The following is a 22,887-nucleotide window of genomic DNA, read 5'->3' on the forward strand; positions in this document are numbered from 1 at the left end:
ATCGATAGTCTTTTATTAATACCGGTAGGTATTCTTTTCGTGGTGGTGGGTGGGTGGTTGCTGTCATGGTGCACGTATTGGAGTGTTGTGTTGGGTTTCGTGAATGGTTGGTAGCTGTTATTCCTCAGGTTGAAAGTGACGTCGAGGAAGTTGACGGTTTGAAAAAAAAATATATATATATATATATATATATATATATACACACACATACACATATATATATATATATATATATATATATATATATATATATATATATATATATATATATATATATATATATATATATATATATATATATATATATATATATATATATATATATATATATAAATATTTATATTTATATATATATACACAGCCCGGCCCCCGGATAATTTTTTTTAACCCAATGCGGGCCCCTGAGTCAAAAAGTTTGGGGACCCCTGATCCAGCCTATTTAGTTTCACCTGTTGGGTCATTATGCTTTGTACCTTTACAGGTGTTTGTCTTCTGTGCACTTCTATGCTGCACTAGATTTGTTGTGCACTGCCTGTTTTTTCCAATTAAATGGACTTCTTGTCTGCACTTTGCTTTTGTTGCTCTGCATCCTGGGGTCCAAACCAACCACGGCAACATAAAAACATATATATGGAATGAATGATAGGTGAACAAATGACTAGTTCAGGGTTGGGCAAACTTTTTGACTCAAGGGGCCACTTGGTGCAAAAAAAATTGTATTATTATATATTATATATTTATTATTTTAGGGTTTAAGTAATCCCTACTTCAGCGCAGCTAATCGACTCTGAACATGAACTTGCTATTCATCAATGAATTTCCGCAAAGTAGGATTTAATCATCATAAATCAAATACTTTCACAGCTAGAGCATACAAACATGTTCACAACTTTCTAAATAAGTTTTTCAACATTTTGAGAGCTCTCTGGATATGAAGTAACACCCTTTAGTCAGATTTATCCTCTTTTAATCCAATATAGTTCTGCTTCCTGAGGCTGAGCCAATCAGTGGCCTCAATACCATGGACCGTGCTGATGGGTTTGGTCTCTCTAGTGACCAATACTACTGTAGTATTGATAGTTTTGGTTTATCCAGCCATTTTTAGGTTTGAAAATGCTTTATTTAAGGCAAAATTGTTGTAAAATTGTGCTTTAAAAAAATACAACAACAACTAAAAGAATACAAATCTTTGACATGGAAGTGTATTATGAATGTATGTGATGTGTACTGTAATATAATTAGATAAAGCATCTAAATAAATGTAATACCTGTATTACTACTGATTATTATTTGGCACTCAACCTGAACAACAACACATAACTTTTTTTTTATTTACATCTTCCCCTCCCTCTCATCACACTGTGACAACTAGGTTTGGGTAAAAATAATCGATTTGATCTATTATGGATATATTTTATACTTTGCAATATGAATTCATAAGGCATATTATCGATTCAGTGTTTGGTCGTATAATAAACTAAGACAATGTACAAAAAAAAACGGGTAAGTAAAACAAAATCAAAGGAAAGGTGGGCCGTATAAAAACCGAGGTACCACTGTCAATTAATTAACTTCAGGACAGTGGAATTGAGTCCAGCTTCACATTTACGAATTTGCACTGCAAAAACTGAAATCTAAGTAAGATGAAATATCTCAAATAAGGGTGATATTTGCTTATTTTTTGTCTGATAAGATAATTATTCTCACTAAGCAGATTTTATGTTAGAGTGTTTTACTTGTTTTAAGGGTTTTGGTCCTAAATGATCTCAGTAAGATATTACAGCTTGTTGCTGAGATTGTATGACCTATATTGAGTAAAACATGCTTGAAACTAGAATATCAACTGTTGCAAATCTGTGTCATCAACACTCACAAGTATAAAACTACTTTTTTAAAGTAATAATTTCTTATTTCAAGCATGTAAAAAAAAAATCATGACTTTGACACAATTGTGTCTCATATTAAAACAGATGACAGCCAAATGGACTTTGCTGTTTTATTTTCAATGAAACAATAGAAAATACGTACTCATATAGTAGTACAGTTGTTATTAGTGAGAATATACTTATTTTAAGGTATTTTTGGGTTCATTGAGGTTAGCTAATTTTACTTGTTTTGGAAAGTGTTGCATGTTTTCTTGTTAGATGTTGCTTTCTCCCACATCACCCCCCCCCAAAAAAAAAAAAACATACAAAATGAAGTTAATTGGAGACTCCAAATGACCTGTTGTGCCAATGTGTGCCCATTGTTGTTCTGCTGTGACGTTTCCTACTCCCCGTTTGATTTCAGAATGTCACCTCATACCGGCTTCTTTGCTAAAATTCCAACTGGAAAACCTGAGGCCTAATGCCACATACAACATCAGTGTAGCTGGGGTGACAGCAGCAGGAGAAGGTCCAAAGGCCACGATAACTATCAGCACACTGCGGTTGAATTTTATGGATGGTATTTTTTGAGCCCAAACTCACACAGTATGAGCCACAAGAGATTAAATTAGGACTTAATTTTGAATATATTTTCTCTCCCTAATAGGCGTGTTGAAACTTGGCTTGGTGTTGGCGACCATATTCATCCTGCTACTAATAGTGTGCACGTGTATCTGCAAAAGGTAATGAACCCTACTTTAAAAAGTGAATTTTTAAATGCTGTATTTTCCGGACCATAGGGCGCACCGGATTATAAAGCGCACTGCCAATGAATGGTCTATTTTTGATCTTTTTCATATATTAGGCGCACAGATTTATAGGGCGCATTAAGAGGAGTCACATTATTATTATTTTTCTTTCTAAATTGAAAAGACTTTCTTGTGGTCTACATAACATGTAATGGTGGTTCTTTGGTCAAAATGTTGTATAGATTATGTTTTACGGATCATTTTGTAAACAATATACTGTAACAATACAAACAACATGAAGGGGGCGGGGGGTTTTGGTGGTAGCGGGGGTGTATACTGTAGCGTCCCGGAAGAGTTAGTGTTGGAAGGGATTCTGGGTATTTGTTCTGTTGTGTTTATGTTGTGTTACGGTGCGGATGTTCTCCCGAAATGTGTTCGTCATTCTTGTTTGGTGTGGGTTCACAGTGTGGCGCATATTTGTAACAGTGTTAAAGTTGTTTATACGGCCACCCTCAGTGTGACCTGTATGGCTGTTGATCAAGTATGTCTTGCAGTCACTCGTGTGTGTAAAAACATGCATGTATTAAGTGACTGGGTCTGCACGCTGTTTGAATGGAGGAAAAGCAAACGTGACGACAGGTTGTAGAGGACGCTAAAGACAGTGTCTTTAAGGCACGCCCCCAATATTGTTGTCCGGGTGGAAATCGGGAGAAATTCGGGAGAATGGTTGCCCCGGGAGAATGGTTGCCCCGGGAGAATGGTTGCCCCGGGAGATTTTCGGGAGGGGCACTGAAATTCGTGAGTCTCCCGGGAAAATCGGGAGGGTTGGCAAGTATGAGTGGTGTAGCGTGCAAGGACGGGAGTGGAAGAAGTGTCAAAAGATGGTGCTAACTGTTTTAATGACATTCAGACTTTACTTAAATCAATAACGGAGCAGCATCTCCTCATACGGAAACAACCACACCGGAAATGTGTCCCATGAAAAACCGTCCGACCGGAACTCTAATAACAAAAGTTCCTTGGGTGAATAATGTAAACTCACTACACCGGTATGTTTTAGCGCGAGTTTACTGACAGATATAAGTAAGAACTTTACACTACTTTATATTAGAAATGGCAACAGCGGAGGATGAATGTCACATGACAAGAAGATAGACAAAAAGAAGATTATCAATTTTTCAGGATTTATGCAGATCCCAAATACAGATCAGCAGGTACTAGAAGGTAAGAAAAGTTGCTTTTGCATAATATTGCAAAACAAAATGCCAGATAATATGTCTTACCTTATACACTCACCATAATAATACTAGTATGTTTAATGCGCCGACAATCCTTCAAGTGTTGCGGCTTCATAGCTTACCAAAGTCGTACTAAAACATTTTGATAGATTTTTGAGCGCCGTGTGTAATGTTTTATATTTTCAATGGAACATTTAAAATGTTGGTGTTGTTGCCATCATAGTGCAGCCTGCACGTATCTCTTATGTTATGTCTTATGTTTGACTGCCATCTACTGGTCACCTTTCTCATTACACCATGTACCACATAAAATAGCTTCGAGTTGGTAAGCTTAACCGAACTTATTCTTTGCATTAGGTGCACCAGGTTATAAGGTGCACTGTCAAGTTTTGAGAGAAGAAATATGATTTTAAGAGATCTTGAAAAAAAATACATAAACAATACAAATAAAAATTTGACAAAGGCATCCTCGTTACACTGTATCTTCCTCGCTAGCGAGATAGGAGCTAATGTCCTTCCACAGTGTGGAGCTTTACATCTTTTTACCCCTAATTTTTGTTTAAACACCAAATGTAGTTTAGGGATGAAATATACAGTATATGTCATATACATATATATATATATATATATATATATATATATATATATATATATATATATATATATATATATATATATACTGTAAAAAAAAAAAGAAAGTTGAGAAAACGCAAATTTTCAAGGCAACATGATGCAACAAGATTTTTGCGTTTTCTCAACTTTTGACTACTGCTAAATTGTGAAATACGATTTGCAATAGTTGGACTAATCATAGTTTTCAAGTTAGTCAGACTCAGAAATAAGGTTTCACTATGTTTAACTACCAAAACAGTGTCTGACCAGCAGTAGTCAAAAGTTGAGAAAACGCAAAAATCTTGTTGCATCATGTTGCCTGGAAAATTTGCGTTTTCTCAACTTTTTTTTTTTTTTACAGTGTATGTATATCACGTATATGATTTTTGTCTTTAACCTTTTGTAATTTTTTTTTCAATTCAGAATGAAAAAGAAGATATGTCCTCCAGTGCCAAAGCCCACTTTTTTACAGTTGGCCTTTCATCAACCAGTGAATCAGGTAAATGTTTTCATTAATAACTGGAGTAAGTAGTATATGTCAGTTTTCAAGAAGACTCATTCCAAAAGTGAGAAAGGGGAAAAGTGTGAGAGTTTGACATTTTTGTAGTGAGACAATCACATCCTTTATTCCCAGCAGGCACAAGACATTGATACAATGTTGATTATACATACAGTACATGTCCTTTAAAACTGACTTTGAAACAATGTTGCAAAATAGTTGTCTTTGTCAATTGAGGCAACGTTGATGTCTAACGTTGGTTTGGGAAAATGACCACATTTCAAGGGTCAAATCAACGTCGCAGCCTGACATTGAATAAACATTATCAAAAAGCATGTTGTTTCGTTATATTTGTGTTGTAAAATATTGGTTGGAAAATGACCAAAATTCAATGGTCAAATCAACTTCAGAAAGAAAAAGCATGTTGTTCCAATTAGAGATGTCCGATAATATCGGGCTGACGATATTATCGGCCGATAAATGCTTTAAAATGTAATATCGGAAAATATCAGTATCGGTTTCAAAAAGTAAAATGTATGACTTTTTAAAACGCCGCTGTGTGTACACGGACGTAGGGAGAAGTACAGAGCGCCAATAAACCTTAAAGGCACTGCCTTTGCGTGCCGGCCCAGTCACATAATATCTACGACTTTTCACACACACAAGTGAATGCAACGCATACTTGGTCAACAGCCATACAGGTCACACTGAGGGTGACCGTATAAACAACTTTAACACTGTTACAAATATGCGCCACACTGTGAACCCACACCAAACAAGAATGACAAACACATTTCGGGAGAACATCCACACCGTAACACAACATAAACACCAACAGAACAAATACCCAGAACCCCTTGCAGCACTAACTCTTCCGGGACGCTACAATATACACCCCCCGCTAACGAGCCATTATCGAACATCTCTAGTTCCAATATTAGGTTTGAGTTGCTCAACGTCAGGACCTAATTCAACAAGTTCTCAACGTTGTTTTAATGTCTTGTGCCTGCTGGGTTTGGACTAGCTCAGCTGCGCTCATAAAGAAAAACATGTTGTTGTGAAAACCAGAACTGGACACAGGAGGAGCATGAGGAGGTGGAGCATGACGTGACACTGCAGCCGCTGAGTGAGACCCTCGCCAAGAATGCAAATGAGACGGCGATGTCATTGCACATTGATATAAGGAGGACAGATTCAATGGTGTCTGAGGAGACCAATGGCGATAACATCATCTCGAAGGCCCTGACGGATTCCAAAGAGGAAATGCCAAATATGGAAGAAGAGGATTTGCTTGCGTTGCTGTTATACAGAAAAGGATTGGTCTTTGATATGAAGACAGACTCATGTTAAATGGATTCAAAGTAATTTACTGCCAGAGAGCGTGGATTTTTTGAACAATCCAATTGACTCAAATTCTTACGATGGAAAAGTCTTACACAAAAACACGTTCTTTCTAAAAAGTGAGGTCACAATGAAGACCCAAATATTAAACAAATATGTCATCTTAATATTACTATGTGTGGTTGTAGAATGGATCTATTGTCAGAGTGGGCGAATTAAGCCAAATATTGAAGGCAGTGCATCAATACCAGTATTGGATCAATACTATAGTGATAGATTCAATATATTTAGTCCTTCGTATGTTCTATGTCCCTTTTTTTGTGTTTTTTGTTGTGTTGTTTGTATTGTTACAGTGGGGCGGTATAGCTCGGTTGGTAGAGCGGCCGTGCCAGCAACTTGAGGGTCGCACGTTCGATCCCCGCTTCCGCCATCCTAGTCACTGCCGTTGTGTCCTTGGGCAAGACACTTTACCCACCTGCTCCCAGTGCCACCCACACTGGTTTGAATATATAACTTAGATATTGGGTTTCACTATGTAAAGCGCTTTGAGTCACTAGAGAAAAGCGCTATATAAATATAATTCACTTCACTATATTGTTTACAAACTGATTATCTACTATTGCTTATTTAAATGACAAAATAGTCATTTTTCTTTTGGTTTATTTGTTTTGCACAAATTACTTGTTTTTCATTGTGTTGTTCGTATTGTTACATTGTTGTATTTATATAGTGTTACTGCATATTGTTTACAAACTTATTAAATAAGTTATATGAGGCTTTTAGGGAAAAAAGCCAAAAAATGTCATTAAATGAAAGCCAAAAGCAATTTTTGCTTTTGTTTACTTATCTTGAATGATGGATTTTTTTCCCCCCTCAAACGATTGCTTATAATAAAAGGGAATAACTGAGTCATTTTGTTGATATTGTTATGTTATCTTACAAACCCCGTTTCCATATGAGTTGGGAAATTGTGTTGGATGTAAATATAAACGGAATACATCCATCTATCCATCCATCTTCTTCCACTTATCCGAGGTCGGGTCGCGGGGGCAGCAGCCTGAGCAGGGAAACCCAGACTTCCCTCTCCCCAGCCACTTCGTCCAGCTCCTCCCGGGGGATCCCGAGGCGTTCCCAGGCTAGCCGGGAGACATAGTCTTCCCAACGTGTCCGGGGTCTTCCCCGTGGCCTCCTACCGGTCGGACGTGCCCTAAACACCTCCCTAGGGAGGCGTTCGGGTGGCATCCTGACCAGATGCCCGAACCACGGAATACAATGATTTGCAAATAATTTTCAACCCATATTCAGTTGAATATGCTACAAAGACAAGATATTTGATGTTCAAACTGATAAATTTTTTTTTTTTGCAAATAATCATTAACTTTAGAATTTGATGCCAACAACACGTGACAAAGAAGTTGGGAAAGGTGGCAATAAATACTGATAAAGTTGAGGAATGCTCATCAAACACTTATTTGGAACATCCCACAGGTGTGCAGGCTAATTGGGAACAGGTGGGTTCCATGATTGGGTATAAAAACAGCTTCCCAAAAAATGCTCAGTCTTTCACAAGTAAGGATGGGGCGAGGTACACCCCTTTGTCCACAACTGCGTGAGCAAATAGTCAAACAGTTTAAGAACAACGTTTCTCAAAGTGCAATTGCAAGAAATTTAGAGATTTCAACATCTATGGTCCATAATATCATCAAAAGGTTCAGAGAATCTGGAGAAATCACTCCACGTAAGCAGCAAGGCCGGAAACCAACATTGAATGACCGTGACCTTCGATCCCTCAGACGGCACTGTATCAAAAACCGACATCAATCTCTAAAGGATATCACCACATGGGCTCAGGAACACTTCAGAAAACCACTGTTAGTTGCTACATCTGTAAGTGCAAGTTAAAGCTCTACTATGCAAAGCGAAAGCCATTTATCAACAAGATCCAGAAACGCCGCCGGCTTCTCTGGGCCCGAGATCATCTAAGATGGACTCATGCAAAGTGGAAAAGTGTTCTGTGGTCTGACGAGTCCACATTTGAAATTGTTTTTGGAAATATTCGACATCATGTCATCCGGACAGAAGGGGAAGCGAACCATCCAGACTGTTATCGACGCAAAGTTCAAAAGCCAGCATCTGTGATGGTATGGGGGTGTATTAGTGCCCAAGGCATGGGTAACTTACACATCTGTGAAGGCACCATTAATGCTGAAAGGTACATACAGGTTTTGGAACAACATATGCTGCCATCTAAGCGCCGTCTTTTTCATGGACGCCCCTGCTTATTTCAGCAAGACAATGCCAAGCCACATTCAGCACGTGTTACAACAGCGTGGCTTCGTAAAAAAAGAGTGCGGGTACTTTCCTGGCCCGCCTGCAGTCCAGACCTGTCTCCCATCAAAAATGTGTGGCGCATTATGAAGCGTAAAATACGACAGCGGACTGTTGAAAGACTGAAGCTCTACATAAAACAAGAATGGGAAAGAATTCCACTTTCGAAACTTCAACAATTAGTTTCCTCAGTTCCCAATCGTTTATTGAGTGTTGTTCAAAGAAAAGGTGATGTAACACAGTGGTGAACATGCCCTTTCCCAACTACTTTGGCACGTGTTGCAGCCATGAAATTCTAAGTTAATTATTATTTGCAAAAAAATAAAAATAAAAATTATGAGTTTCAACATCAAATATCTTGTCTTTGTAGTGCATTCAATTGAATATGGGTTGAAAAGGATTTGCAAATCATTGTATTCCGTTTATATTTACATCTAACACAATTTCCCAACTCATATGGAAACGGGGTTTGTATATAGTTGTATTTATGTACATTATTGTTACATTGTTCACAAATAGGTTTGTTGTAAAAAAAATATGTTTTCTGTTTGTATGAAATATATTATATGTATTTTATTTTAATTATAACCAAAACCAACAAGTTAAAGGCAAACTCACAAATAATTTAAGAAACCTAAAAAAAGGAATTGTAAAAATAATCAGCAACACTAATTACATAAATATTGATAACGTGTGTATTAAATAATAATAAAAATGATAGTACAAAATCCATCCATCCATCCATTTTCTACCGCTTGTCAATTTCGGGGTCGCGGGGGGTGCGGTGTACACCCTGGACAAGTCGCCGCCTCATCACAGGGCCAACACAGATAGACAGACAACTGTCACACTCACACACTAGGGCCAATTTAGTGTTTTTATTTAAAAAAAATAAGACAAGCACCTGGGGATAGGTTGATTGGAAACACTAAATTGGCCCTAGTGTGTGAATGTGAGTGTGAATGTTGTCTGTCTATTTGTGTTGGCCCTGTGATGAGGTGGCGACTTGTCCAGGGTGTACCCCGCCTTGATTGATTGATTGATTGATTGAAACTTTTATTAGTAGATTGCACAGTATAGTACATATTCCGTACAATTGACCACTAAATGGTAACACCCGAATAAGTTTTTCAACTTGTTTAAGTCGGGGTCCAAGTAAATCAATTCATGGCATTCGGCCTTTCGCCCGAATGCAGCTGGGATAGGCTCCAGCACCCCCCGCCACCCCGAAAGGGACAAACGGTAGAAAATGGATGGATGGAATCGACCAATAAGGGACAAATAAAGTTGTGGGCAATTGTATATTTGCAGTATTGCCCACTATATTTTTAAATTATTTGTGTTTAGTAACTTTAAGTATCATACAGACCATATAGTTGATTTATTTCAAATGTAGATAATTTGTATTTACAAATCAATTCGTTTTAAAATAGTGTTTTACGTATTGGGGATAGCTGGGCCCAACACCGTGATACCCACTTTTGGCCACGAGAGGAAACCGAGTGTTCTCTCCACATCCGGTGTGGCTTTAACTAACGTAGAAGAAGAATGTCGTCCATATTGGAACGTCAGAAAAACACATGAGGGTCTCTTCAGATCCCAAACTACAATTCGCGCCGTCTGTGTTTATTTCTTAATTTCTGCACCTTTCGACCTATTTAATCATATTAGGGGCCCATACAGATCAAAGATGAGTGACTTTTCGTCGCTCGGACTGTCCGACTGGCTTATTAAACAGTGCAAACAGTTGGGAATAAATAAACCCACTCCTGTACAGGAAAACTGCATGCCAGCCATTCTACAAGGTAAGACACACTCAATACTAAATGAAAACTTAGACATAGTTTAAATATTGTCCGAAATGAATTAATTAACGTGGACCCCGACTTAAACAAGTTGAAAAACTTATTCGGGTGTTACCATTTAGTGGTCAATTGTACGGAATATGTACTGTACTGTGCAATCTACTAATAAAAGTCTCAATCAATCAAAGCAATGTATTCAGAAAAATGTGAAACAATGTGTATGTCCGGCTATCTTTCTCAAGGTACATGACCATAACGTTCAAAACATAAACACATGTGCCTTTTTATAACCCAGGTCGTGATTGTTTGGGCTGTGCCAAAACCGGAAGTGGGAAGACAGCAGCTTTTGTGCTTCCGGTGTTGCAGAAACTATCAGAGGACCCTTATGGCATCTTCTGTCTGGTGCTCACACCCACCAGGTCAGTGCTACTTTGCTTTCATTTATTTACTTTTCAACAAATAGATTACTTTTAGAGATGACGTCTGGTCATTGTGTGTACATTTCCATGTTAAAAACAGTACTTGTCATTGCATTCATTTCAACTTAGGTTTAACTTTAGCTGTTTTACATAAAGTAATACAAAAACTAAATAACCCATAAATTATGTATGGCAACTAAAAAAATAAATACAACTAAAACAATCCACATATACTGACAGAAAATATAAGACAATACCTATACTTTAAAACAAAAATTGTTTAAAATATCAGTAAAATGTATATCTATTTTTAAAATGTACAAATTAGATTAAAATAAATTGTGACTGTAATATTATTGATTTTTTATTGTTTGTTTTTGATGGTTCATTGCAAACTACTGCAAGTTTATGAAATAGAGCTACTTTTGAGTAGCCTGACTCTCGCCAGATCCTTGTAGTTCGCTGAGCTCCACACAAGGATCTGGGACTTCTTAATAGGAGATGTATTTCAGAAAGCGGGGCCTTCTGAAATATAAATTCTATAAAATTCGCTACACCTCCCTGATACCGAAGTACTTGTCAAACTACTTCTACAACGTAAATGACCGCCATAACCACAACACCAGGGAGAGCTCCACAAACCATGTTAAACCCAGATTCCGATCTAACAAAGGTCTTAACTCATTCTCCTTCTATGCCACATCAATATGGAATGCACTCCTAATATGTGTAAAAGAAAGTACATCTCTACCCTCCTTCAAAACCGCACTAAAAGAACACCTCCAGGCAACTACAACCCTAGACTAACCCCCTCCCCCCACCACATCCCACCTACCCGGATTGTAAATAATCAAATGTAAATAATCAAATGTATATACTTGTTCTTATGCTTTCTGAGCTCACTATGTTCACTGCTCGCTGTACATATCCTACGAAGTCAGACCTACACTGTTTCAATGTCCATTTTTTTCAGATGATATTATTGATGACTGAAGTGCTGATATCAACCAAACCTAACCCCCCTGCCTCAACCCCCTCCACATCCCACCCCCCAGATTGTAAATAATGTAAATAATTCAATGTATATACTCTGATGATGATTAACTTGTGTGATGACTGTATTATGCTGATAGTATATATTTATACCATGAATTGATTAACGTGAACCCGACTTAAACAAGTTGAAAAACTTATTCGGGTGTTACCATTTAGTGGTAAATTGTACGGAATATGTACTGTACTGTGCAATCTACTAATAAAAGTCTCAATCAATCAATTGTAAAAAACTCAGTGTATGTGATTGAATAAACCACTTGTCCGTTATCTTGAATGACGTGCCACTTCAACCACTCACATCGAAATCAACCCGTGACGCTGATGAGAGCGACGCTGGGAAATCCAAAACAGAACAGCCGACATATTGGATAATGACAGAGCAAAAAGTTACAAAACTTTTACTGATATAAGGCAGCAATGTCAGTAGACGATCGATGTCGCAAAACATTTGCAATAGCAGAATCAATGTCAGCACACGACTCCTCGCTGCGTGCCGCCATTGTTGTTTGAATCAAACAGTCGCTTCGCCGCTATGTCACACCTATGAAATCCCGCCCGGCGATCCTGATTGGTTCATTATTTATTTGCTATCTTGAAGGAGTTTGCATTGCCGTCGAGCCCAGATCCTTGTGTGGAGCTCAGCGAACTACAAGGATCTGGCGAGAGTCAGGTTAACTTTTGAGTGGCATCAGCTTAAAATTGACCTCGTTGCTCCTCCCCTGCCAATTTATTTCCTTGTGTCGCTATTGCATCGCATCAGGTCAATGGTGTGTGCGTGTGTGAGTGACAGGAAGAAAAATCTAAGGGAGGAGGTGTTTGGTGCTGCATGTGGTTTGCATTTATGAATTTGAAGACTTCAAATATTTGTCAGACACCTTATATCAGGGTCAATACCACATATTTAGTTACTGCGTGCTAGCACACGCTGTTTTTTTTAGCTAAACAAAAGCAACTTTAAAATTAAAAGATCTGATTGGTGTCACTGTGATATCATGCAGGGAGTTGGCCTACCAGATCGCTGAGCAGTTTCGAGTCCTGGGAAAGCCGCTGGGTCTGCGAGACTGCATCATCGTAGGCGGAATGGGTAAGCGCATCAGTCCGAGCTACAAACATGGAAGAAGTGTGCGCTGACGTCTTGTGTTCACCTACAGATATGGTAAGTCAGGCCCTGGCCCTTTCCAACCAGCCTCACATAGTCGTAGCGACGCCGGGCCGACTCGCTGATCACATCCGGAGCTCCAACACCTTCAGCTTGAAGAAGATCCAGTTCTTGGTGAGTCAGTTACTCCACATAAATTGTCATAGTGCATCCATGTTGTATAAAAATGCATTTTTATTTAATATTATCTTCCTAGGCTGTCTTTATGGGGAAGATAATTAAGGCCACACAGAAAAAATACACATAAATTACCAGAATAGAATATCTTATTAGTTATAAAAAAAATAAAAATTAATGCCTCTGTGTTAAATATGAGCATACGGTACATTTGTAATGGTTATCAGAGAAGTAGGGATGTAACGATTAATGCTATAAATGATAAACGGTGATACTGCTCATTTCCTAGAGAAGCAGCTATTGCGCTGATCGCTAGTGGTCTTAAATGCTAAAATTAAAGTCATTTAAGCACTCAAATAACATCAATATGGCTCTTCAGAAGTCAGAAGTATATTTTATGTTTTTTGTGACAAAAAAAGTATATTGTGTGCATGTTTTTTTATTTTATTTAACAATATAATGTGGTTAAAAGATTTCACTTTGTGTGTGTAAGTACTTTTTGAGCACAGCGATAATGGTAACCGTGATAGTTTTCGTCACAGTAATCGTGATGTGAAATGTTCATATCTTACATTGCTACAGAGAAGCCGTTTCTGGCCTGCGTCAAGTAGAGGATTGTCCAAATCAGTATTTCTGAAATGGTGGCAGGAAGGGCTTGATGAGTCAAAATAAACATTGTGTTATTATTTAGTGTGCACACTTTGTACTCGCTCCGGAGTTTCAGTCGCACCGGCCAAAAATGCATAATAAAGAAGGAAAAAAACATATATAAGTCGCACTGGAGTATAAGTCGCATTTTTTGGGGAAATGTATTTGATAAAACCCAACACCAAGAATAGACATTTGAAAGTTAGGGATGTCCGATAATGGCTTTTTGCCGATATCCGATATTGTCCAACTCTTTAATTACAGATACCGACATAAACCGATACCGATATCAACCGATACCGATATATACAGTCGTGGAATTAACACATTATTATGCCTAATTTGGACAACCAGGTATGGTGAATATAAGGTCCTTTTTAAAAAAATTAATAAAATAAAATAAGATAAATAAATTAAAAACATTTTCTTGAATAAAAAAGAAAGTAAAACAATATACAAACAGTTAAATAGAAACTAGTAATTCATGAAAATGAGTAAAATTAACTGTTAAAGGTTAGTACTATTAGTGGACCAGCAGCACGCACAATCATGTGTGCTTACGGACTGTATCCCTTGCAGACTGTATTGATATATAATGTAGGAACCAGAATATTAATAACAGAAAGAAACAACCCTTTTGTGTAAATGGGGGAGGGAGTTTTTTTGGGTTGGTGCACTAATTGTAAGTGTATCTTGTGTTTTTTATGTTGATTTAATTATAAATAAATTTTAAAAAACGATACCGATAATAAAAATACCGATAATTTCCGATATTACATTTTAAAGCATTTATCGGCCAATAATATCAGACATCTCTATTGAAAGGCAATTTAGAATAAATAAAGAATAGTGAACAACAGGCTGAATAAGTGTACGTTATATGACGCATAAATAACCAACTGAGAACGTGCCTGGTATGTTAACGTAACATATGGTAAGAGTCATTCAAATAACTATAACATATAGAACATGCTATACGTTTACCAAACAATCTGTCACTCCTAATCACTAAATCCCATGAAATCTTATACGTCTAGTCTCTTACGTGAATGACCTAAATAATATTATTTGATATTTTACGGTAATGTGTTAATAGTTTCACACATAAGTCACTGGTTTAAATGTAACAGATATTGGGTTTTCACAACGTAAAGCGCTTTGAGTCACTAGATAAAAGCACTATATATATGTATAATTCCCTTCACTTCACTTCATAAATTGCTCCTGAGTATAAGTCGCACCCCCGGCCAAACTATGAAAAAAACTATGACTTATAGTCCGAAAAATACGGTAGTTGTAGCATTAAATACAATTCTAGACAGCACAGATTCCATTGCTAGCAGAATATAAAAGGTGCCAGGTCTAATCCCCCAATATAATTGACCTTAGTATTAATGATACTATGTTTTTGTGTATTCTTGTATTTAATTAATTCAATTGAATGGATTCGGTGTTGACTGTAAAACTATTTAAATTTAGCTTGGCCTGCTCTGTACTTTATGATATTATATTGTGTGCAGATCTTGGATGAGGCGGACAGACTGTTGGAGCAGGGCTGCACTGACTTCACCAAAGACCTGGAAGTCATCCTGGGGGTGATACCAGCCAAAAGACAGACTCTGCTGTTCAGCGCTACGCTCACAGACACGCTGCAGGAGCTGAAAAATATCGCCATGAACAGACCCTTCTTCTGGGAGAGTACATCCGAGTGAGTGCCCCGGTGAATACATGACCGGTGTATGTTTTGCTACTATGTCACTGTGTTATCAGAACTCGCACGGTGGAAGAGTTGGACCAGAGGTACATTCTGACTCCAGAGAGGGTTAAAGATGCTTACCTGGTCCACCTGATCCAGACCTTCACAGACACACACGATGACTGGTCCGTCATCATCTTCACCAACACATGCAAGTGAGCCCAGCTGAACACTTTGTTCTACAGCAGCATAGAACAAGACAACATTACCGTAAATGCTCTAATTAACACTTCTATTCAATTATTTCAGTCACTTATAGTCGCCTGGTTGTTCAAAAGGGCTACACGACTTGGAAACCAAATCGACATTAAGGTTTTATTACCGTATTTTTCGGAGTATAAGTCGCACCTGCCGAAAATGCATAATAAATAAGGAAAAAAACATATAAGTTGCACTGGAGTATAAGTCCCATTTTTTGGGGAAATGTATTTGATAAAACCCAACACCAAGAATAGACATTTGAAAGGCAATTTAAAATAAATAAAGAATAGTGAACAACAGGCTGAATAAGTGTACGTTATATGACGCATAAATAACCAACTGAGATTGTGCCTGGTATGTTAACATAACATATTATGGTAAGAGTCATTCAAATAACTAACATATAGAACATGCTATACGTTTACCAAACAATCTGTCACTCCTAATCGCTAAATCCCATGAAATTTTACACGTCTAGTCTCTCACGTGAATGAGCTAAATAATATTATTTGATATTTTACGGTAATGTGTTAATAATTTCACACAAAAGTCGCTCCTGAGTATAAGTCGCACCCCCGGCCAAACTATGAAAAAAACTGCGACTTAATAGTCCAAAAAATACGGTAGTGCAGTTAATAACCGCAACAGGCTGAGTTGTTTTCTTTTTTCCTCCGCCGTTGACCGGCATTTGAGTGACAGACATGTTGGCCAGCCAGGAGAAAAAAGATTACAATGCCAAATGTCCTGTTGTGGGAATAGTTCAGCTTCAAATCGGATGGGCGATCTGAGCCCTTCAACGCTGACTAATGAGCGAAAATGTAGTCGCGATCACGTGATGCAATAAACAAAAAGACAACGTCCAATCTCATTTTTCCCTTTAGGAAAAACTGCACTTTAGGATGTTCAATACCTAATTAGGTAAAATGTTTGCTTATAGAAATTAGTCCATTTTTTTATTTGTTTAGGATAGTTATTTACCTTCCAATGACAGTACAATGGTGAACAATTCTACAGTAATGAGAAATAAAAGCGTATATCCTTTTAAATGGTTACTTGCATTAATATATATTATGATTACATTATATCATAATCACTGTATAGGTTTAACAGAATATTTTTTAAGTTAAAGAGCATGATATTTACAAAAGCTCTGTCTGTATAAAGTCAAATATTTTTGGAAGTAAATTGCATATTGTTATATTGTGTGGCACATTGAGACAAGAATATGTTGATTGACAGTCTAAAAGTAATATGTAGTCCATCAGTCATAGTTTGCAGTTTTATGCAATTTTATGTACAAAAAAATATAAAATCGAATCGCAATCTTGGAGAGAAAAAAATCGCAATTACGTCGATTTTTTTCTCTAACTCGTGCAGCCCTATTGTTCAATATGAGTAAGAGCTGCAATAGTTAATTAGTGCCAACCACCTGATGTAGTTTTTCTTACCTCCACAAGATGACAGTAGTTGCATATGACATATCAGGAGTGTTTAGCATGGTGCTTTAAATGTTGGTGTGAAACTCATTCAAGTTAGACTTTTGTTTACTATTAATTCATCAGCACTATGGATGCTGACCAAATAGTTTGTTCATAATACAATGTGTAACATTGTTTCTGGTTCTGTTGTGTTAAACATGTTAATGATCATGCATTCCAAAATATTATTATTATTACATCCTTCCTCCATTTTGCGGGTTAGGTACACACACACAACTGGCAATAGCATTTATGGGAGGGTCACATCGCAGATTTGGCTGCCCTATAACAGTGAGTTATATATGAATATAAATGTATAAGGATTCGCTTCATGAAATTGTGACACAGTTGCCTTTGCATTTGGTTATTATACAGTTCTTCGTGTACACCATAAAAAGTAAAAACTTAGATTTTTGCGGAAAAACAGTCCGATGTTTTACCGTAAAATTTACAGTGTTTTTTACGGCTTATGGAAGTGGTATTACAATCTTTTCTGACAAAATTTAATTTTCCACGACTGCAGTGCCATGTTTTTACCGTAAAACATTGTCATTTTCACAGTGTACTATTTAATAGATAGCTTGCTTTGAAATTTTAAGTCAAGCAGATATCTAAGTTAATTAACAACAATTTTTTTTTTTTTTAATGTTATGGTTTAAAACATATTTACAAGATATAATTTTTTCATTATGAAATATTTAACAGGGGTGTGAATCTTTGAGCACCTAACAATTCGATGCGATTAAGAAACGATTCTCGATTTAACGAGATACCCAATTTGAACAGATGTTTGAATGTTTATAATGAAACTTTTTCAAAACAAGTTACAGGTTAGAAAAGCCCCTTCTGGTTGCGAGGAGATTACCAAAAAACATATTTTTAAAAAATCTATCAAAAAAAAAAAATTCTATTGATTTTTTTGAAATTCTGAATTGATTTACAATTGGGATAAATTAGAATCGCAATTCAGATGTGAATCGATTTTTTTGTGCACCCCTAAGTTTAAAAGATATTCAACTGCATGCAGTACATGTATTGGAGATAAATAAAAATATAAAGTACGTTGACGCATATTGTTTCCAGGCTTTTGTGGGCCACGTAAAATTATGCAACGGGCCAGATCTGGCACCTGGGCTTTGAGTTTGACACCTGTGATAAATTATATAACGATTTATTTATTTTTTACTTTGTTGTGCTTTAGAATAATAGAGTTTATATACCAAAGGTTTTCAGACGTCCTACAGTGTGGGTCCCCTCGGGTAATATGAACTGCTTTGGGCCTCCCCTACAACCTGAAAAATCGATTCTGGAGCACATTTTGTGGTGTTCTGCAGACCCCAGACTCTTAATTCATGGACTGTTGGGAATAAAAATCAACTCAGTTTGCCATTGGCATGATTTAAGAGTAAAAATTATCAGGTTTAAGAGTAAAAATTATCAGGTTTAAAAGATGTTCTTCTCAAGCTTCTAAGCGCGTCTCAGTTTATTAAGCTTTGCTCCTGATGTTTTATTTGTTTTTATTAAGGTTATATCTGTGGTTAACTTTACACCTTCATATTTCAGGATGGTTTAACGTATAAATATTAACTTTAAAAAACATTGCTAGTCAATTGTTTGAATGTTGCCTAAGACACACATTTGCCAAGTTTTTTTTGTATGTATGGTTTTGACTAATAGTTTTGCTTTCTCCCAGGAGCTGTCAAATCCTCACCATGATGCTTCGGCGATTTAACTTTCCCACCATCTCCCTCCACTCCATGATGAAACAGGTGAGATGTGAAGTGGTTGGAGAAGATGACCATAGAGAAGAAAATCAACAGTTAGGAGGTGACTAAATGGACCTTCACAATAAAAGACTGACCTTGCTTTGGTTTTCCAGAAACAACGATTTGCAAACCTCTCCAAATTCAAGGCCAGCGTCTATAAGATCCTGATCGCGACAGATGTAGCTGCCAGGTAAGCGGCTCTCTTCTTCTTCAATCATCTGAAATACTTGATCATTCATACCTGCCATTGGCTTCCCAACAAGGGGCTTGGATATTCCTACTGTTCAAGTCGTCATCAATCACAACACCCCCGGCCTGCCCAAAATCTACATCCACAGAGTGGGACGAACGGCGAGAGCAGGTACTATCAATGACATGCCTGTGGGAATATTTAAAGGGGAACTGCACTTAAAAAAAAAAAAAAAGTTTGCCTATAATTCACGATCCTAAATACTTACCGGTATATATTTTTTATGCGTTATAATTTGTAAAATACGCAAAGTGCAAGGTGGCTTACAATGCAGGTAATGAGTACTTTTATTGCGCCCAAAAAGCACTCTATAAGAACGTCCAAAAGCCGCCAACAATACTCAATTTACCAAGTATTAGCAATAGAGATGTCCGATAATGGCTTTTTTGCCGATATCCGATATTGTCCAACTCTTAATTACCGATTCCGATATCAACCGATACCGATATATACTGTACAGTCGTGGAATTAACACATTATTATGCCTAATTTTGTTGTGATGCCCCGCTGGATGCATTAAACAATGTAACAAGGTTTTCCAAAATAAATCAACTCAAGTTATGGGAAAAAATGCCAAAATGGCACTGCCATATTTATTATTAAAGTCACAAAGTGCATTCTTTTTTTTAACATGCCTCAAAACTGCAGCTTGAAATTTGGGACATGCTCTCCCTGAGAGAGCATGAGGAGGTTGAGGTGGTGGGGGGTAGGGGGGGGGGGGGGTGTATATTGTAGCGTACCGGAAGAGTTAGTGCTGCAAGGGGTTCTGGGTATTTGTTCTGTTGTGTTACGGTGCGGATGTTCTCCCGAAATGTGTTTGTCATTCTTGTTTGGTGTGGGTTCACAGTGTGGCGCATATTTGTAACAGTGTTAAAGTTGTTTATACGGCTACCCTCAATGTGACCTGTATGGCTGTTAACCAAGTATGCCTTGCATTCACTTGTGTGTGTAAAAAGCCGTAGATATTATGTGATTGGGCCGGCACGCAAATGCAGTGCCTTTAAGGCACGGCCCCAATATTGTTGTCTGGGTGGAAATCGGGAGATTTTCTGACGGGGCACAGAAATTCGGGAGTCTTCCGGGAAAATCGGGAGGGTTGGCAAGTATGACTGAGAGACGCAACTACTCTACTTCTCCTTACGTCCGTGTACCATTCCGTACAGCTGCGTTTTAAAAAGTCATAAATTTTACTTTTTGAAACCGATACTACATTTTAAAGCATTTATCGGCAGTCCAATATTATCGGACATCTCTAATTAGCAACATTGTTGTTATGAGCTCTACGCTGAGGAACTACTTTTAGCGGCGCCGTGATCACATAGGTATAACTTACTTGAGCAGCAATTAACAAACTGAGCCGTTGAGGCGCTGCATTGCGTCTAAGTTGGTGAAAGTTAATTCTAGATCATAAATCATGCCTCTCACTAAACCGAGAAGTTGGTCAAGTTTGACATTTAACTCAGACCTGGAGACAGAAAAACGCTCGTTTGCAGCAACCTTTTTTTCTTTTTACTTGCGTGTGGACTATGACAAATTTTTTATCTAAACAGGATTTAAAAAATTGAAGTTTGGAAAGTTGGCCACAAGAGGCTGCGGTAATTCACTAAATACTGGTATAATGTATCTGCTGATGTAGTTGTTGTAGTTGTTAAAAAAAAAAAAAAAGAGGCAGATACAGATACATGTCAATATATCGGCGTCAATATATCGGCGTCGATAATCGGCCGATAACTACAACAGGATGTTAAATATAACAAGAGTCTGACCATGAGGTCTTCTTCCTGTGAAGGCAGGAATGGGGTGTCCATCACACTGGTGACACAGTACGACATCCACCTGGTCCAAGCCATCGAAGAGCAAATTCGTAAGCATGAGCACTAAAAAAAACAATCTTCAGACCTTTTAGATACACAGCATCCTTAAAGATTAAACTCAAATTGGCAGCTATTTAAAATTCTTTCATTCTTCAAATGTCCCCCCAGAAACCAAGTTGAGGGAGTTCCCTGTGGAGGAGAAAGAAGTCCTGAAAATCCTCACACAGGTCAACTTGACCAAACGGGAGTGTGAAATTGTAAGATCTCTTTTCATTGAGCTTTGCTGATGTTCAAAGCAAAATGTACTTACTTCACTTTACAGCAGATCCACATGTTTCATTGACATTAGACATTTGCATTGTAGAGACTGGAGTCTAGTGACTTTGATGAGAAAAAGGAGATCAATAAGAGGAAAGAGCTGATCTTGGAAGGAAAGGTAAGAGCGGTTTGTTTGGGAGCCATTTCTAATGCACATGCAGCGTCTGCAATTGCCCACGCTACCGACTAGAAAATGAGTCAAAGGAAATTTAGTAGCATATGAATTGACTTTTTATTTTTATATAAATAATTTACTTTTTTTAATTTGCATTCACTTTTCTAGTTTAATGTTATGTAAAGTGGTATCATTTAAATTCACATTTTAATTATGTACTTATTTTTATATACATACACATTTTATTATTGTCTTTTTTAATATTGTTAATGTTCTTGTGCTAGAATTTTTTTTTTTAGGTGAGCGAACATTTAAAATAGTGACGTCACTGTTAAAAAATATGTAGTAGATATGGCACTAACTTATGAAATGTTTAAATTCAAAACAACAAAAATAAAATCATAGAACATTTCTGAATAATTCCAAATAACGGAGTAATATTTTCTGTTAGTTAAAATTGCTCTGCTCTACACATTATCTTATAACTGCTACCAGGGATTTTTTCCTTAATTTAAAATACGGTTAAAAAAGAACTATAACAAGCAAGTCTTTTAACTCACCCTTTAAGAGCTGTGTATTTCACCTAGACAAACGTTTTGCCCTTTTCCTTCTTAAATCGCCCACGCAAAAAAAATTGGTTCAGAACATTTTTAATTTGGTTGCAAAAATTGCCACAAATTCGCTCCGAGTGAGACCTACCGTACTAGAATTACAGGCATGTTTACTTCCGTAATGACTGCTCGTGAGACTTAATTTAGGAACCCATTACGTTCACATTCAAAATATTTTTACAACTGCATAAAAATATCAGATTTAGACATCATACCCTGCCTTGTGGGACTGTCGCTCTTCTCATCACAAAAAAATCAATGCATGACTGCCTGAAGCCTGTGATTTGATAGCTATTTCTGCTTAACAAGCTACTAAAATAATTTTCGTTCTTGGCCAACATCCCGTTCTAGGATCCAGACATGGAGGCAAAAAGGAAAGCGGAACTGGAGAAGATCAAGACTCAGAAGAAGAAGTTCAAAGAGCAGATACAGGAGAACATTGACAGGCAGAAAAAAGGACAGCTCAAAAGGAAAATGAAGAGTAAACACACAAAGAAGGCAACAGTGTGACGCTGTTTGGTTTGATGTTTTATTACTGTGCAATATCTTTTTGTGACCATCAACATATTGATTTTACCATAATAAACGAAATATTCAGTTGGCAGCATTTGACTCCAGTCACTTCATACGAAATATTAACTCATTGTTTTACTCCATATTTACATCCCACTGGGATTTTAAGTGCTGTCTTTCAGATGTCTGCAACTCAAAAGTTATCACTGCACGGAAGGCAAAAATGTTG

General features: G+C 37.3%; 2 protein-coding genes across 2 annotated transcripts in view; both read left to right on the forward strand.

The window, feature by feature from the left end:
• The window catches only part of il12rb1 (interleukin 12 receptor subunit beta 1), a 40,163-nt gene extending 33,554 nt beyond the window's left edge, over positions 1-6,609 (forward strand). Inside the window, exons 13-16 of the mRNA XM_062028684.1 lie at positions 2,290-2,445; positions 2,533-2,608; positions 4,888-4,963; positions 6,032-6,609. Coding sequence (XP_061884668.1) covers positions 2,290-2,445; positions 2,533-2,608; positions 4,888-4,963; positions 6,032-6,313 — 590 coding nt within the window. The 3' untranslated portion in view covers positions 6,314-6,609. The remainder of the gene's footprint in view (positions 1-2,289; positions 2,446-2,532; positions 2,609-4,887; positions 4,964-6,031) is intronic.
• Positions 6,610-10,166: 3,557 nt separating this feature from the next.
• Positions 10,167-22,765, forward strand: ddx49 (DEAD (Asp-Glu-Ala-Asp) box polypeptide 49). The gene is made up of 13 exons (XM_062028098.1): positions 10,167-10,437; positions 10,733-10,856; positions 12,911-12,996; positions 13,064-13,185; positions 15,357-15,544; positions 15,607-15,747; positions 18,965-19,040; positions 19,151-19,227; positions 19,301-19,398; positions 21,077-21,151; positions 21,270-21,358; positions 21,466-21,537; positions 22,497-22,765. The coding sequence occupies exons 1-13, from the start codon at positions 10,323-10,325 to the stop codon at positions 22,653-22,655; spliced, it is 1,422 nt and encodes a 473-aa protein (XP_061884082.1). The 5' UTR covers positions 10,167-10,322; the 3' UTR covers positions 22,656-22,765.
• The last annotated feature ends 122 nt before the right edge of the window (positions 22,766-22,887 follow it).

The sequence above is a fragment of the Entelurus aequoreus genome, linkage group LG19, assembly GCF_033978785.1.
Source record: "Entelurus aequoreus isolate RoL-2023_Sb linkage group LG19, RoL_Eaeq_v1.1, whole genome shotgun sequence".
In the NCBI taxonomy this organism is placed as follows: Eukaryota; Metazoa; Chordata; class Actinopteri; order Syngnathiformes; family Syngnathidae; genus Entelurus; species Entelurus aequoreus.

Excerpts from the sequence above, each read along its gene's own strand:
- ddx49 (XM_062028098.1), top strand. The coding sequence starts at position 10,323 with ATGAGTGACTTTTCGTCGCTCGGACTGTCCGACTGGCTTATTAAACAG. Across the intron at positions 19,228-19,300 it reads GCGACAGATGTAGCTGCCAG|GGGCTTGGATATTCCTACTG; the intron begins GTAAGCGGCTCT and ends CTTCCCAACAAG. Across the intron at positions 19,399-21,076 it reads GGGACGAACGGCGAGAGCAG|GCAGGAATGGGGTGTCCATC; the intron begins GTACTATCAATG and ends CTTCCTGTGAAG.